This window comes from Kryptolebias marmoratus, linkage group LG17 (assembly GCF_001649575.2).
Source record: "Kryptolebias marmoratus isolate JLee-2015 linkage group LG17, ASM164957v2, whole genome shotgun sequence".
Taxonomy (NCBI): domain Eukaryota; kingdom Metazoa; phylum Chordata; class Actinopteri; order Cyprinodontiformes; family Rivulidae; genus Kryptolebias; species Kryptolebias marmoratus.
In genome coordinates, this window is record NC_051446.1 from 20814553 (window position 1) to 20831576 (window position 17024).

Sequence of the window (17024 nt, forward strand, 5' to 3'; positions counted from 1 at the left end):
ATAAATCACTTGTGACCCTGACTGAAGCTGGTTGAAGCGTACAAACATAGCTGATAAACCAGTTTAAGAAGGACATAATGAAGGAAACAACCACCTCCGAGTGCTTCTAGTTGTAGATGTTTTCATTTGGCCAAAACCTACTGTGTAAAACTCCACGGTACAGTAAAGGAAATAATCATAACAGCCCAAAAAAGTCCAGTTTTTCCTTCCCAACCTAAATACATTTGGAGCATTTAAAGATGTATCCAAATTGTTGCCTATTTGTCTAATTAAATCTGGCTTTTGGGTAGTCTAAATGGTATTTTTTTAATCCAAATATCTCACGCTGGGAATGAACGTCTCTATTTTAACATCAACAAAAAAAAGGGAGGGGGGAAAAAGAAGAGATCCACCATTTCAGACAGGCAATCTGTCACTCGCGTCCTGACAGTAATATCCTTCTCTACAGTATTGCTCCCTTGGCTGCGATGTGATAACCCAATCGGTTTCAAAGCCAGACATGGTATATCACTGAGCAGAGATGGAAACAGCACTCCTTCAGGGAACTTGGCATTTACTGAATAAATTTTCAGACTTAAACGCAGGGTAGGAATTTATGTATATGCAGGAATACATTTGCATACATTTTCCCAATGTTGGTCATCTACATTTATATATATTTATATATATACTGTACGGGCGTTTAGTTAATCCACCTGTCGGTTAATAAGAAGGGATGCCTTCACACAGGCTGTTTGTGTGTGTGTGTGTGTGTGCAGTGGCTGAGAGGAGCTGATAGCAGAACTGCATGGTGGGCTAAAAACTAGGTGCAGGGGAATTGCAGTGTGCTATCTCCCAGAATGACAGGGCTGCCATGATTGAGGTTTGCAACACTAGGATTTAGACATAGCAGCATTTTTCTCTGTTTCGTTCCGTCCGGCCGGCCGTCCCAGCGCCTCCGCTGCCACTCCCTTCCCCTGACTCGCCTGGCTCTATTACGTTCCTCCCTTCCCTCGTTGCCTTGTTGCGCTCCCCATCTCAATGAGTGTCTCCAGCCCTTCTTTTTTCATTCCTTCTCCTTTCAAACCCCCCACCGCCACCCCGTGTGTCTCTCTTTTCTCTCCCCTGCTTCTTTCCACCCTGCTCCCTCTATCAGGTGCTGTATAATGAAGGCTCCCCTGATGTGCTCCCAGCCTCCATCCGCCATTTTGATTCAGTACAGCTGTCCATGATAATGTACTGTTCACTCAATCACTCTTTCTCTCTCTTGCCCTCCTTCTCCATCTCTCTTCCTGTCTCTCTCTCTCTCTCTCTCTCTCTCTCTCTGCGCCTCCCTGAAAGACACAAGCCCCTGTATTTGCCGGAGCTCCTGTAACACAGGGGTTGCCATGGAAATAACAAATTAGTATGTGAAATGTTGAGGAGGAGACCCGGGAGATGAGACAAAGCCCTAAATGACACACACGCGCGCGCGCGCCATATGCGCCCCAAACACGCGGGTAAATCCACATGATGCGTGTTTGATTATTTGATGGGGAGGTACAGTTGCAGCTGGTCCCAGATCAGATCCGTTATTCTGGCTCCTGTCTCCCCGCAGATTGCTTTATTCAGAAAAGTAGCAGTTTAATGACAGCTTTCAAGGTCTAATGCCAATCATCTTTGAATGAGCTTATTCCCTCTCTCCTTATAGCCTTCAGAGCTCGTATCTTATTTCGTTTGTACAAGTTTCACGTATTTTATCTGACACGGCTCACACAGATTCCTCGCCTCCTTTTCTCTCTCCGTTTCATTCTTCTCCTCTCCTGCGTTGGTCCTTTTCTTTTCTTTTTTAAACACTGTTTTTCTTACTAAAATGACATTGCAGTTTATTTATGCAGTCAGTTACAACAACTCATATTTATAGTACTGCGCAAACGTTTTAAACCACATTATCATTACCTAATTATAATGTTTGTTTGTTTTGTTGCTCATGTCTGTGTGCGCTCATGTGTCTGTTACCAAAATATCTCACGAGCCACTGGAGGAATTTTAATGAAACTCGCAGAAAGCAATCATCAGATGTTCATTTATAACTGATTACTTTTTTGAGTCAGCCCAATGCAAGATGGCTGCCACAGCCAACTTATACTAAGAACTACAAAAATGGCTATTACTCAGCCAGTTTAACAGATAATCTAAGATTTGGTGTGGTAGTAGCTGTGACTGATCCCCAACACGCTAACAGATTGCTCAAGGTCTTTGCTCTTGGTCTGTCTGTTAGCAAAATATCTCATGAATCACAAGATGGCTGCCACAGCTAATTGGCATTAGCCAATCAAGACCATTTCAAAAACTGTAAGAAAGTTTGGATCTTTGGAAGCATTAAGGGACAACTCAAGGCTTTGAACTGTAGTATAAAGATAAAGCATTTTAAGGTTTTTTTCTACCATTTTTAACTTTATCGACCAATTATTACTAATAAAATATGAAGTTTGACTTGTGTTACTGCAGTAAAGGTCAACACGTTAAGTACTTTTACCTCGCACCGAACAAAATGTGTCTTTGGAAGTTTTCAATCATGACAAAAGCATCAGAGATTAGATTAGTAAACTCTGCCGTCGTGGATTTTTTTTACAGGAAGGAGCTTTCATGCCTTTTTTACCTTCATTGCTTTAAAGCAAAAGTCAGCAGCACTGCTTTGAACAAACGATATGAAAAAGGGTAAAAAAAAATATATATATGACTAAAAAGTTTCACCCTCCAGCTCCTTATGCATTTTTGGAAGTTTATTCAACCATGAAGGTTTCAGCTCTTTGGCCTTTAACGGCCTTTCTGTTTGATGTTTCTAACAATTTTCTTTAAAAAAATCCACAAAACTACCAATTAAACTAAATTCTCCCATTTCAAAAAACAACTAGTTATTTAAAGATAAATTCAGAAATGTTTATTTGCAATTAATAACATGGAAAAGTGACTTTTATGGTCATTTAGGTTGGATAATGTTTATATTTTACAAAAAGAAATCATATATGGCATTATTAGTTATTAAGTAGGACAATTTTAGGACAACAGGTGCATCAGAGGGAGTGCCTGGTGCTGAAATACACCAAATCTTACCAGATTTAATCAGAGTTAAAGGTTAATAATTCTTAAATGTCAGACAGAATGAGAGATTGTATTTCAGCACTGAGTTAGGCAGTGGGTGGGCTCTTTCTTATTGTAATAAAAAGCTAATTAATGAAAATAAATGACTGTTTTGTTAAAGACAACTGCAGCCAGGCATTGTTCATTTACCTGCAGTTATTGCTTTTTGTAATAATTAGTTTAAGTTTCAAATTAGGCATTTAGGAATGAGCAAAAAATACCTCTTCATATTGTTTGTTTGTTCCTAACATATTAACTGTGGACTGCATGAAACAAAACCAAAGAGAATCTTGAAGTTTTTAAAGCTTGACCCGTTTTAAACCTAGATTGGTTGATTTAAAGACGAAGTCAAACAAATGAAAAGCATTTACAGTGCAGTGAAACCTTCCAGTGATGCGCTAACTCAGTTTCAGGGACTACTTTCTCTCTTTTATTGCTTTAACCTAATCTAATCAGTTGTATTTTTAAGATCGAGGTCTGTTTTTGTGGGAGGCACAGAGAAGCCAGACGGACCTCAGATCCAACCACACCCCAACGGAAACCAAGTTAAATATAAAACCCAACCGATTACAAGTCATATCAAACATGATCGCATTAAAAATGAGCGAGTGCTGGACGTCTGCCTTATCTTTTTCTCTTTTTTAAAATTCATTTAAGTGTCTTTGAACGCCCATTCTCCGACTGGCCTGCTTTGACGGACAGTGTCTTCCACAGGATGAAGTGTGACATGCGGTGTGTATGTCAGTGTCTGCCTCAGTGTTTACTCTGAGCCAATACTGACTCACTCCATTAATCTGAGCTACAGCAGATCCACTCCAACCTGCCCACTTCGCGGTTCTTTGTGTTTTTTCGGCGCAGTACGGACGCTCAACACGTGGTCTGATTTGTGCGTGCGTGTGTGTGATGTAATAGAACAAGGAGCGAGTGTTTGCGGGCCAGCGCTTCCAGATCGATGCAGAGATGCTTTATGTCCTCCTGTCTGGTCTAATGACGTGTCTGTAAATTAACAACAGAATGGTGGAGCACCACACTGAAGCCTAATGGCACCTCTGTAAATTACCGCTTGAATGCTACTGGACGCCTGTGTGTGTTCTCATTGTGAACAAGCTGCCCCCCCACCACCACCACCACCTCTTCCTCTTCTTCTCCCTGGCACCTCATCTACATTTGTGTGTGTGTGTGTGTGTCAGAGGATATGTGTGATTTTGTTAACATTTGTGGCTGTTCTTTCCGTCTGTGTTTTTGTATGCGCCTCCCTCCCTCCCTCCTTTTCGCTCCTCTCAGTAAAGACTAGCCCGAGGCCCTGAGTTGGTAATAGCTTTTCTGACAGCAATACACCAATATTTACAGAGACCAGCACCCACCCACACCCACACACATTTCATGCACACGTAAAACAACATATAGTTTCCCCCGCACGCGCACACACTCTCGGAACGCCTAAATGTAGATTTGCACACAGTATTTTCTTTCTGCGGCTGTGCACACACACTCTTAATTAACATGCTGGGAGGGAAGGAATCACACTGGAGGAACTCACACACATGCTGGCAAACAACGTGTTGTTTCTCACTCGTATATTGGCATTCACACTTAGTTTTTTTTTTCATGCAGCAGAAGCAAAGAAAGACAATTTACCACAATTGGCCTTTGAATTGTGATATATTCTCACTTTTTCCTTCTCATTATTCTCTTTGTGTTATATTCACTCAAGTGCGGCCAATTCCATTTCAAGACTCCTTTCTTTCTGCCTCTCACCAACCTTAATAACCTATTACACTTCAGTCTATTCATTACGTGGCAATCTTTTCTGCCCTCTACTCTCCAGCAGTTCCTCACCAAGTGTCTGTCTTCCTCCAGCCTCACCTGGTGCGCGTTAAATGCTCCTCTGTTTTCCTCCTTATTGCGAACTATACAAGATGGTGGTTTTAAGCCAGAGGCTCCGCGGAGCAAAGGAAGGGAGAGGAGAAAAGGAAGGAAAAAAAAAAAAAAAAAAAGAGGCCAGCAAGATGTACTGAGAGTGAAAAAACGTGGCGTGAGGCCAAAATGGAGGTGCGAGAGATACAGGGATCGTGTTGAGGAGGACGCAGAAGTGGATGCAGAGGAAGGGTGAAGCTTTGGAGAGGGGGGATGAGGAAGGAGGAGGGGGTGCTGGCTGTGAAGGAGACAGATAACGTCGTACCTGCTTGTTTATGCCAGCGTAATGGTATGATCGTTCCTCTTTTTTTGTTTTTTAAACGCAGATGTGTGTGTAGGTGTGCATATTTGTTCCTCCGCCGGTTGTGCGCCGATGTGTGAGTAGGTGTGAGAGCAGATAAGTAAATGTGAGCTTAAGTATGATGAATTGCAAAACCTTGGTCTAGTGTCCTTGGGGGTCACAAAGACTGTGCAAGGTAAGTTGCGATTGGCGGGATGCCTGTTACTCTGAATTCTAATTGGCTGGTTCTGCCTGCTTCTGGCTGCCGTGACGCTTCCAGGCTGCTGTTCTCCATCCCCATCGTCAGTTTTTTTCCCTCAAACTCCTTGCAACCCCGACTCCTAGTGCACATACTTACACCGACATGCGCATCCTGAAATGAGCCATGTTGTCAAACAAGACCACATCACTTTTAGACTGCCAGCCCAGCTGTTCTCTCAAAAGAGAAGGTGGCAGGTGTCATAATGAGTTTGGAATGCTCCACGCTCACGACCGTCTCTCTCTCATATCCTCACTGTTTAATCTCTAACCCACATGAGTGATCAAAGCTTGTTTACCCACCACTCCATGGTGCGATTAGAGGTATTGAAGGAAGTGTTTCTTCCAAGTGCTGGCATCAGTGAGGCTTTGCTTGACAATAACAACATTTTCGGCATCTTAAAAAATATGTTTTTTGTACCGAACATTGGAGTCAAATTGAACCAGCCAGCTGAGATTTGTTTTACTTGACTGGCTCTGATGAACACCCACCATTTTCATCTCCGAGCTGTTTGTGAGGAGCAGCGTGGGAAGAAGCGTTGTAGCTTAGATAATGTACTAATCATTAGAATAATGTTCGACGACAGTGCAACAGTTCCCAACTTATTTGCTCTCCCCTCTCCCTGTTTCGTTTCAGCTCGCGAGGAATACGTTGCCACCTTCAAGGGCTCTGAGTACTTCTGCTACGACTTGTCGCCCAACCCCATCCAGTCTAGCAGTGACGAAATCACGCTGTCCTTCAAGACCCTGCAGCGCAACGGCCTGATGCTGCACACCGGCAAGTCCGCTGACTACGTGAACCTGGCACTAAAGAACGGTGCCGTGTCCCTAGTCATTAATCTCGGCTCCGGGGCCTTCGAGGCCTTGGTGGAGCCGGTCAACGGCAAGTTCAACGACAACACCTGGCACGACGTCAAAGTCACCCGCAACCTGAGACAGGTAACCAGACTACAAGGGGTAGAGGAGTGATCGGCCGAGCAAGGAGGAGAGGAGACAGGAAGTAGTTTATGAATGAATGAATGAGTAGACATTTTATTGTTGAAATGACAAGCAATAAATTAATCAGCTGCAGTTCAGCTGAAGAAGAAAATGCCAACTCTTGCTTTTTTAGCCCCTTGTTTTGAGGTTTTGATGCATTTGTACAAATTAAGATTAAAAAGTCTAGATTAAAAGATGTCACCTTTGTGTTTGAAAAAAAAAAAAATGTTTTCATTTTCTTACTATTTTCTGAAAACAACCTTTTCCCCGCTGATGTGAAAAGCAAAAGAAAATGAGGCGTTAAAGAGTGCCGGAAGTTTACACTAAATGATCGTTTTCTTGTTTAAAATGCTTGACATCTTTATCTGAAGGATATGTCTGCTAGTTAAGGCAATTCTCATGTCTGTTTGACTTTGGCTAACCATGTAGACTGCTGCAGATGAAGGGCAGACTAAAGTCCGCAGGAAGAAAATAATCAATGTAGAAGCTGCCATCACTGGACTGTTGTTCAGCTGTGGTAGTGAGAAAGTTCCTGAGGTTTTGATCTTAGTTTACAGTGGGTTAACCACCAGACCAGCTCTGCTTTCAGCTCTAGGTGAGTGCTTTTCAAGCCGAGTGTGTGATTATGAATGAGCGTGTGAATGAATCAGAAGGAGAGCGTGAACTAGAGATTGCAATAAGGATCACAAGCACTCAGGTGCTCTTCCTCAACCGTTTGCCTGTTTGTACTACTAACGTGACTACTAACTTAACTAACCTGCTAGTGAAACTAACCACCATCCATGGAATGATTCATTCTACTAACCTAACCTGTGCCCTTCTCCTAGCAAAACCACTCCAACCAACCTACTAATCTCACCAGAGGCCTTCTAGCTTTTCCTTTTTTTTGTTCCCGAAGTTGTTCTGTTCACAGTTTTTTTGCTTTCCTTTCTCCCCCTTTTCCTACAAAGCACTCAGGCATTGGACACGCTATGGTAAACAAACTCCATTGTTCGGTAGATATCATTCTAACTGTTTCTTAGTTTGGGTTTTCCCCGTGTCTATTTCCTTTTGAACCATAGACATCAAAACTAAACCAATAAAAGGATAAATGCGGTTGGTAATCTCTTACGCTTAAAGAGCCCCTGTCCCTCATCCTTGCCAACCACTTTTTTTAAAAGTCCCCTTTCCTCCACTATTTCTACTGTTTGTTTTTTTTGTTTTGTTTTTTTGTTTTTTTATCCTTTCACCCCATCACTCTGTGACTGACATGTAGGCGTGCACAGATTGGCTCATCGTTCACATGCACGCAGGTGTCGAGCCCCACCCTCCCCTGCATGGCCTGACTCAGAAACCCTTCCCCTCTCTGATTGGTCCATAGAGTGGATTGAGAGGTTCCCAAACCCCCTACCCCCCTTCTTTTTTTTTTAATCCTTCCTTCTTTCTTTGCCCACGCTCTTGTCATGCATGTCCTTCGTGGTGCCTCTGAGTCATCTTGTCCTTTTTTGTTTTTCAAGCTGCTGTGTCCTCTTTGCCAGTGGTTGCATGCAGACAGAGGAACAGGCCGCATGCTTGGATATTTCTGTGTGTGTGTGTGTACGTGACGGAATGAACCTTCGCCCATCTAATACCTGTACGTGTGTGCACATCGATATCTGTGTGTCATCTCATTTAGGCTCGCTGATCCAACAAACCCCCTCAAACCACAAACTAACTAACACCATCATCACAACTCACCCTAACAACACACTAACATAACATCATCACAACTACTAACAGCATTGAAGTCATTAACCCTTACCTCAGTAATCCAGCACATCTTTAACACCACTTTTGGCTGCCAGCAGTGCTACAACTAACAACTACTAACAAGTAAATAGTACTAACACTTAACTGTACAGCATGAAGATGCCTGTGAAGACCTAACTAACACCTGCTTGGCTGGGCATGTTTGCCTGGCGATGCTAGTGATAGGGAATTGTATCATAGGGGGGAAGCAATGGTCAGTAATGTCCTGGAGAAAATCTGAGTGAAAGCTAATTGCAGCTTACATGTGACAGCATTAGATCTGTGTGACAGCTAAAAGCCCCTACAGAGGCCATTACACAGCAGAATGGGCTAATTTAATTATAGGAGCGCCAGTATCACTGTAGGTAAAGCACTGAGGAAAAAAATGGGTTTTTAAATTTTTTTTATTTTTTTATTATTTTTTTTTAATTTAACCTAAGCTGTAAAGCAGCTTAGAAGTAGAAACGAAAAACGATGTTGAGAACTTTTTAAAGCAAGAGCCGAATTACGGTTCTGGTAACAAACAAGGCTATTTAAAGCTGCACAAACCAGGATCCTTTTCATGATGTGAGGAGCACGCAGACCCAATTTCACAAACTCTATGTTGTCGCGAGCCAATATTGGAACTCTGAAGCTTAGAGTTCATCAAATCCAAATTAATCACACACTGGATCTAGTCACTATTCTGCATAATGAACTGTCTGCTATTTACAAGCCAAACCACACACAGTGTGACTCCCGGAGTGCACAGGGGGTAGAGGAGGATTACTGAGGGTGTTACAAGCTGCAGGGAGACTGAGTGATATGGAGTGGCATTGTCTAGAAACATATTTTTAGTCCCAGCATTACCAGCAACAATCAGCACTATTCAGTTACACTTCACAGTCAGCAAATGCACTAAAATCAAAGTCCCAACAGCAGCAACACGATCCATTTTTCAAAACCAATCTGGCCTCTTTCCAACAGAATGCATATACATTGGTTATTAGAGTAACGGGGGCTAATTTGGCTGGTCAGCGCATAGCTACCGCTTAGCGCTGCCTTTGGTGTGAGTATATAGCGTGTCCTTTCCCTGTGCTTTGTTGTGTAGGTGACGATCTCCGTGGATGGAATCCTGACCACAACGGGCTACACACAGGAGGACTACACCATGCTGGGCTCTGATGACTTCTTCTACGTGGGAGGGAGTCCCAGCACTGCTGACCTGCCTGGTTCTCCTGTCAGCAACAACTTCATGGGCTGTCTCAAAGAGGTGCGACGCATGCTAAATAATATGAAAGTGCCTGCGCAGAGAAAACTAACTGTGGTGCACAATATGGTTGAAAAACACACACACACACACACACACACACAATATGAAAACACAGCTGGTTTCCCACTTTCATCATAAACAACAGTTTTACAGTCCTAGACAGTTTCTCTTTTTTTTTTTTTTTCAAAGTAAGGAGTCTCTGCAGGAAACAAAAAGGTGGGGATGACCCTACCTTGAAGGGCAGGTTGGACTCGTGAAACGTGATTGGTCCAATTCACAGAATCAGGAAGTAGGTGTTCGGAGATAAGAAGGGGTAGCTTAGTTTATTCTGGTATAATCAGACTGTTTGAAAAGGTAGACTTTGGAGCAAAACCCAGAAGTTGAAGCTGAAACGGGACCAGCTTCCTTGTCAGTTTGAAGCCCCGCCCCTCCGTGTTTACTAACAGTATAAAAACAACACCTCAGATAATGTTTTTCAAGTCCTGACTCTTGATTTATGTAGTTCGTGCCTTACTTCTGCTTAGGCTTAAAAGCAAGGTGAAGTGACACCATGACTGTGCGCGATCGAGTAGGCGGGACAGAAGCCCCTCATCGCTATTGCACAGACACTGGTTCCAAAAATACAACCCGACGGCTTCCTTTAAACAGTTCCTGCTGGCTTTAGTTACCGACAATGAGAGAAGGCAGGGACAGCTGGTCTATGGGCTTAACTTGGTAAACAGCAAGCAGCTGAAAGGTAAACAGGTTCCAAGATTCATACTTTTAAACAAGGTGTAAAAGAAAGTTACATGTTGGCACACAGGAAGCGAAACGTCTGCCACTACAGAATACAAGTTTTGTTTTTTAAAACATTTTTTTTTTTTTTTAAATAAACATTAGATATTGGATTTCATTTATTAGCTGCTTGGTAATTACCTAGTTGAGCCTTCCCAAAGTTAGCTCTTCATATTTTGAAACGCCTACTTCCTGACTTTGAGGAGCTGGCCAATCCCGTTTCAGGAGTCTAACCCGCCCCATTCCGGTCAGACATTCCAGCTTTGGGTAGAACCCACCTCTCTGAGTTTTTTTTTCTACACTTTCCTAATCTCTTTTGTTGACTTTCCTCCCTTTCATGCAACACAAACAAAAATTTTACACATTATTTTATATTACGCTCTCTTTCTCACACACACACACACACAGAGAAATGTTTCCATTTGGCAGACTCGCACAAACAGTCCCAGACACGCACATCCCATCCAGCATCAGACGGAATCAGTGATGAGTGTTGTTGAGGGAGAAGACACAGCGCCGAGCACTAACATGCTAATTAGCTACGCCACAGAGATGCTCCATCCATCCGCTCTGCTTGAAATGGGCCACAACACCGCAGCAGCAAAAGCTCACATGACACACTCGTAAAAAAACACCAACACGCGCGCGCAGTCGCGCACTTAAAACGCGATCTTGGCGTGCGTACAGGAAACTGACACGAATCTTCCCGCAAAAGCGCGGGCACTCAGACTGATCAAAATCAAATAAACGCACCTTTGAATATCAAGCGCCTAAATTCATACATCCTTGTGCTCATTGACGGTGCTGCGATTCCCTTTTACTCACACGGATTCGCACAGAGTCATAAACAAACAACCTAACAAGCCGACAGATGATGTGCCAAACAGAGAGCTATCTGTATCAGTGGTGAATGCACTCTGTGTTGCTTCATTAAGACTGATGGTGTTTAAACAAGGCTGCCACAGTCAAAGTGAACCCTCCACGGGCACATTAACATATTTAATGCGAAGATATGATGATCTGTGTGAGCAAATTAAGATGTATGCGGAGAATCACATGCACGAATAGTCACGGCTATAACAGTTTTGTGCATTTGATTTGCCGTAGGCCCAATCTTCCACTCAGACACATACCCATTTACAGGAGCTGATATCTTCAAGTCACCTCAGCTGCCTCACAGACTGACCCGTAAGCACATGACAAACCATAAATAAGAAAATATTGGTGAAATGCCAGTGCAGAGAGAGGCAGCATTGTTGATCCAAAGTCACAGCAGAAAGTGCGCGCTCGTCTCCGTCAGCATCGAAATGCTCAGCACAAACAGACTCCCAACACTTAACGCTGCACGGTTATAACGCAGACTGTGTCAGGGAGAGGGAAGAGAGCACAAATGAGGTAAAGAAGATGGGGGAAAAAAAACAACTGGATGTTTCAAAAGATGAGCATCGAGCAGCTCTTAAGGTTGCTGCTTTTGGATAACAGTACCAAAACATTTCAAGAGACGGGAATAAAAAAAAAAAAAGGGAAAATTATTGGTTATATTAAAAAAAAGGGATGTATCGTTTTGAAAGTTGGAAACTAAACTCAAGTTTCCTCCTTTTTCTCTTCATTTTCTCCCCCCAAAGGTGGTGTACAAGAACAATGACGTGCGGTTGGAGCTGTCCAGACTGGCTAAACAGGGAGACCCAAAGATGAAGGTACTCACTTGTACAACTTCAGCACATAATCTTCTTACACACAGAACACGGGCACAGTTTTACATCATAACCTCCCGTCGCGTCCCGTGAACCTTAAACTGTAGGGATTTTAACTAAATAGGATTATATTTGTAAGAGGCAGTCACGCTTTTGTCTTTCACTTGTTTTACAGCTGGTTCGATTTCAGTTAAAAACTACAAAAAAAAAAATTGTATTTTAGGTTTTGATTTTCCCTGCAGGGACTGAACAATCCAAGCCTTTAAACGCTGGAACACTCTTACCGTTTCTGCCCCAGGTTAGCGGCGTGGTGTCCTTTAAGTGCGAGAGCGTAGCAACGCTGGACCCAGTGACCTTTGACACCCCGGAGTCATACGTAGCGCTGAGCAAGTGGACGGCGAAGAAGGCGGGGTCCATCTCCTTCGACTTCAGAACCACAGAGCCGAACGGGCTGATGCTCTTCAGCCACGGCAAACCCAGACTGCAGCTGCAGCACAAGGATCCGCGCACGCCTCCCACTGTCAAGGTGAGAAATACGCTTTCAGAAAATAACCTTCCTCAAAGGAGTTCCATCAGACACCGATTTTATGCTTTTTTATGTTTAACTGGAATCCTCCCAAGGTGCTTTTGCAGTGATACTACACATATTCTGCAATCTTACGCTGAGACTATTGACTCCCCTACATTCTTCCATGTGGTTCTGACAGATGTGGTTCCAATTATTAATTAAAGACAGGAAAATAAAAAGCAAAGCTTTTTAAAAAGAACGAACCAAACCAGTCTCTTTACAGATTGTTAAATGGAAAGATGGTTTATTAATGGGACCCTCCTTCTTACAAAGACTTTTAGTGGATTCCCTAATTCAAACTAAATAAATTCGTAAAATTTGAAGTGTTTTCAAAAGGGAAATACTCTTCTTAAATAAAGAGAAGTGGCTCTTAAATATAAACATCAACTTCAATAACAATATTACTGAGTAAGAACTGTTTCTTTATTTTTTATGTCAAATTATCTATTTATCTATCCATCCATCCATCTGTTCAAATTAAAAAGGGAAATAAAGAATAAAGCTAATAAAGATAAGTTTTAAGTTGTAATTTTTGTTATTTTTGATCCTTATATTGATTTTATTCTCCTGAAGAGCTGTTTCTAATATACAAATGTCTTTGCTTGTTTCTTTCTTTTACGAGCGCTATTTCAATTTTATTTCTTTAATATTAGATCTGCTTTGCAGTTCATTAAAATCGCCCCTAACATTTTTTACAGTATGTGCTAGCATTCATAAAAAATATGCATATTTACATTGATTTAAATGTCCGTTTTATTGGATTCCAGAGAAAATATTGTGCTTTCTACCCTTCTGCAATTATAACCTTTACTGCAACACCTGGTTGAGTTTTAAACTAGTTGTTACCATCCTGTTTGTTTCAAGCAAGTTTTTTTCTGTACTTTAAACATAATTTAATTTGTATAAACGTTGAAATAACGCAGTATCTTGTCAAATAATATATGCAAGTATTTAAAAAAAACAAACCTTCAGCAGTTAGATCCGTATCAGTAAGATGTTGCGTAAACACTCTGACTTTATCATTATTAATGTAAAAATAGGATGAAGTATACCAGTTTTAACTACATTTTACCACTGATTCTTTTGTTGCCTCCTTCATGCATAAGATATATTTGTTATTGAAGGAGTATTTTTACTTAAAGGATCTAAATATGCCTTCTGCTGCTGCTACAAACTACGAAGGTGCTTGAAAGTTCTTACTTTTGAACCTAAATCTAAAAAGAAATTAAAGAAAATCAGATTATGACTTGACAGCAGTAGATCTAAAGCTAATAGTTCCCCAAAGTTAGCTGTCCTGAGTGAGTCAGGTGCATCTGTAATCCAATAATCAGCCATTGTGATGAAAAAAAACAAAGAAAACATGTATATTATTGGTGTGATGGGACGTAAAGATCAGCAAAAACACCTTTAGGCTGCAACATATTACAACCATGAATAGCTAATCAAAATTTGTGGCAGCTTTTAACACTATCCCTCCAAAACTTTTGTGTTGCATTTAAAATAAAATAAAAAAAATCATTCCGTGCAATTAAAATTCAATAATTGTGCTGAAGAGTTATGCCTTTAATCCCATTTCTCTGCGAACAATCGAATTCTGATTGATAATTATGAGTCTAAGCAAACCTGAAGCCTTCGTTCCCATTCAGCTCTGAATAGTGGCATCTTTAAGGGATCAGGAGCATAATTTTTAAAGTCAAGCTGAAGAAAATACAAGTCAAATTCCAGCATTTACTCTAAGCCCGTTTCGTCTCCCGGTGTTGTTCAGAACGCTGATGGTGTGTGTGGTAAACCCGCAGGTGGATTTTTTTGCCATTGAAATGCTGGATGGGCACCTGTACCTGCTGCTGGACATGGGCTCGGGAACCACTAAGACCAAGGCCATTGACAGGAAGGTCAACGACGGCGAATGGTACCACGTGGACTTCCAGAGGGACGGACGCTCAGGTAAAACGACCCCCCCACCCCCACCACTCTCAGATGTGACGCTGATAAGTAAAATGCAAACGACTTGACGAAGGCGGAGTCAAATGTTTGTCTGTAGCACGAATCCCCAAAACAAATTTCAATGAAACTTTCACAAATTGATCACTGGGCTGCCATCTAACCCAATTCAAGATGGCTGCCACAGCTAATTGACATTAGCCAACAGTCAGTAGGTTTTACAGACGTTGATTTGAAGGCCTATCATCTCAAAACGTTAGTCTCAAACTCCGGCATGAAAGGCGGTGGGCGATATGCATTCTTCCAAAGAATGCTAGGCCTCTAATTTGAAATTGAGTTCATTAAATTTGAATTTAAAAACTTTATATTGAGCAAATCAAGACAACAAAGCAGTATTGACAAATTTATTGCCATATTTGCCTTCCCTGGGAGCGCAACTACGGGCACTCCTCTTAATATTATCCGACGCTACGACCGCATTTGTCACAAATAATGCTGCCTGAGAAAAGTACGGCTCGTAGGTATGTGAAAAATACTTTTGCTTTAATGTTTATGACTTCTGTTACATTCATAGTAGCAGCACAGAGCAGATTTATTTTCATCCGCCTGCTCTTGTGTTGTGTTAAGCACGCTGCTTATATAGTTATTGTTCCACCTCTGTGTTAATTATAGTCTAAAAGCTCTCAGTAGAGGCTGCCAGTGTTCTCAATAGGGGTCTTGTTTGAAAGTTGTAACTGTATTAATGTCTAAAAATAAGCAATTTAATGATTTATTTGTGACAAAATGTTGAATGTAGCGCTTTTAAACCAGCTGGAGTTGGCAGAAATCTAGGACTAAAACAAGAGAAACAAACTCCCCCCTCTGTTGTAACGCCATCCCCCACAATCTTCGCGTATGAAAGGGCTTCATGTGCGTTTAAATATGGCATCACTGGCACGGCTCAAACCCCGGGCGGGCGGGGGGGGTCCTCTGTTTAACCTATTTATTCCCTGTCCCATTCTTTTCCTACTCTTTATGCTGCCGTTTCATCTAATTTGGTCTAAAAATTACCCCTAACTGGACAGAGGCCCCCGCTGTGAGCGCGTTTCTCTAAAGCCAGAAAACAGAAATGATGAGTTTATCTGCATCTCAGACCCCTTTCATTTACAACGTCCTGAAAGGTTATTATTGAATTTTTCCTCTCAGCGCCGAAAAATTACTGCCCACCCTGACTTCAAAGGCGCTACGTGATGACTAAAGCCCGTGTAGTTTTGGATTTCAATTGCCTCTGATTATAACAGCGATGTGTGGGTGAGGACAGGGAGGAGGACGGGGGAGAGGAGAAAGGATGATGATGATGATGACGACGGCGGCGGTTTTAATGTTGGTGGTGGTGATGACATTGATGATTGCGGCGAGGACGCTGGCGCTGAAGGTCAGGGGCGGTTTCTGAGCTTGCTTCGGTGCTTTCAGGAACCATCTCGGTGAACAGCGTGAGGACGGCGTACACAGCCCCGGGAGACAGCGAGATTCTGGACCTGGATGACACCCTGTACCTCGGAGGGCTTCCTGAGGACCGCGCCGGACTCATCTTCCCTACGGAGGTTCGTGTTTCTGCAGCGTCCCGTATTGTGACTATTTTAGAGCTGGGGCGACTAGATATTTAACTAAATGAATAATTTACGTCTTTTTAACACAGAACTGTAAAAAAGCCTGGGCTTTGCATTGATCTGCTTTGTTCGGCTTGCATTCAGACAGGAAAAGGTTAGGAATGGGCCGAAAAATTACATTTTGGATGTTCTCAGATCACTTAAAAAATACATTTTTATCCGTGTGATCAAGTTTTAATTTGTCAGGAATTTGATTATCAGCCGCCACCTACGGCACAAAGCCTGTGTCTGTGTTCGTCTGCAGTGTTATCAAAATATCTAATTCATTTCAAGGAATTTAAGGAAACACTCAACCAGTTTAAAATAGCCGCCACAGCTAGCTGACCTTAGCAAACACGAAAGAGGCTCCGATTCAGTCGGTCGTACAGACCTGGAGCTAAAACTTGGTGTGGTAGTAGCTGAGAGTCATCCCCAACATGTACAGTCCTCAAAAACCTTTTCATGCCCATCCTGTTTGTCTGTTAGCAAAATATCTCGGATTTTAATGAAAGTGTTGGAAAGAAAACATCACTGGCTGCACGCCAACTTTTAGAATTAACCCAATTTAAGATGGCTGCCACTGCTAACCGACCTTAGCCAACAGAAAAATGGCTACAACTTTGTCATTTTTATAGATATCGAGCCAAAATTCGTTCTGGTAGTAGCTGACAGTTATATACAACGCATACTCCAAGCACTAACAGATTGTGCGATATCACACAAGACTGCATGTGATGTTAACTTCCAAGTTAGCTTTAATTTCTCAACATAAAATGATCTAAGTCTGAACCTTCTGGTGTAAAAAGCAGCAGGTTATTTGCGTTCCTCTAAGATAATACTGGTTTTTGGAAGAACAGTATCAATC

General features: G+C 42.1%; 1 protein-coding gene across 17 annotated transcripts in view; it reads left to right on the forward strand.

Annotated features, from left to right (window-relative positions):
* Nucleotides 1-17024, forward strand: part of nrxn1a (neurexin 1a) — a 68773-nt gene that overhangs the window by 17321 nt on the left and 34428 nt on the right. For 12 of the 17 annotated variants that reach the window (XM_037980751.1, XM_037980757.1, XM_017436221.1 and 9 more), the window contains 7 exons: nt 6195-6496; nt 7486-7509; nt 9393-9554; nt 11954-12025; nt 12321-12548; nt 14387-14534; nt 15984-16114. In XM_037980751.1, coding sequence (XP_037836679.1) covers nt 6195-6496; nt 7486-7509; nt 9393-9554; nt 11954-12025; nt 12321-12548; nt 14387-14534; nt 15984-16114 — 1067 coding nt within the window. The remainder of the gene's footprint in view (nt 1-6194; nt 6497-7485; nt 7510-9392; nt 9555-11953; nt 12026-12320; nt 12549-14386; nt 14535-15983; nt 16115-17024) is intronic. The other 5 variants (XM_037980753.1, XM_025010412.1, XM_037980758.1 and 2 more) reach the window with 1 other exon arrangement.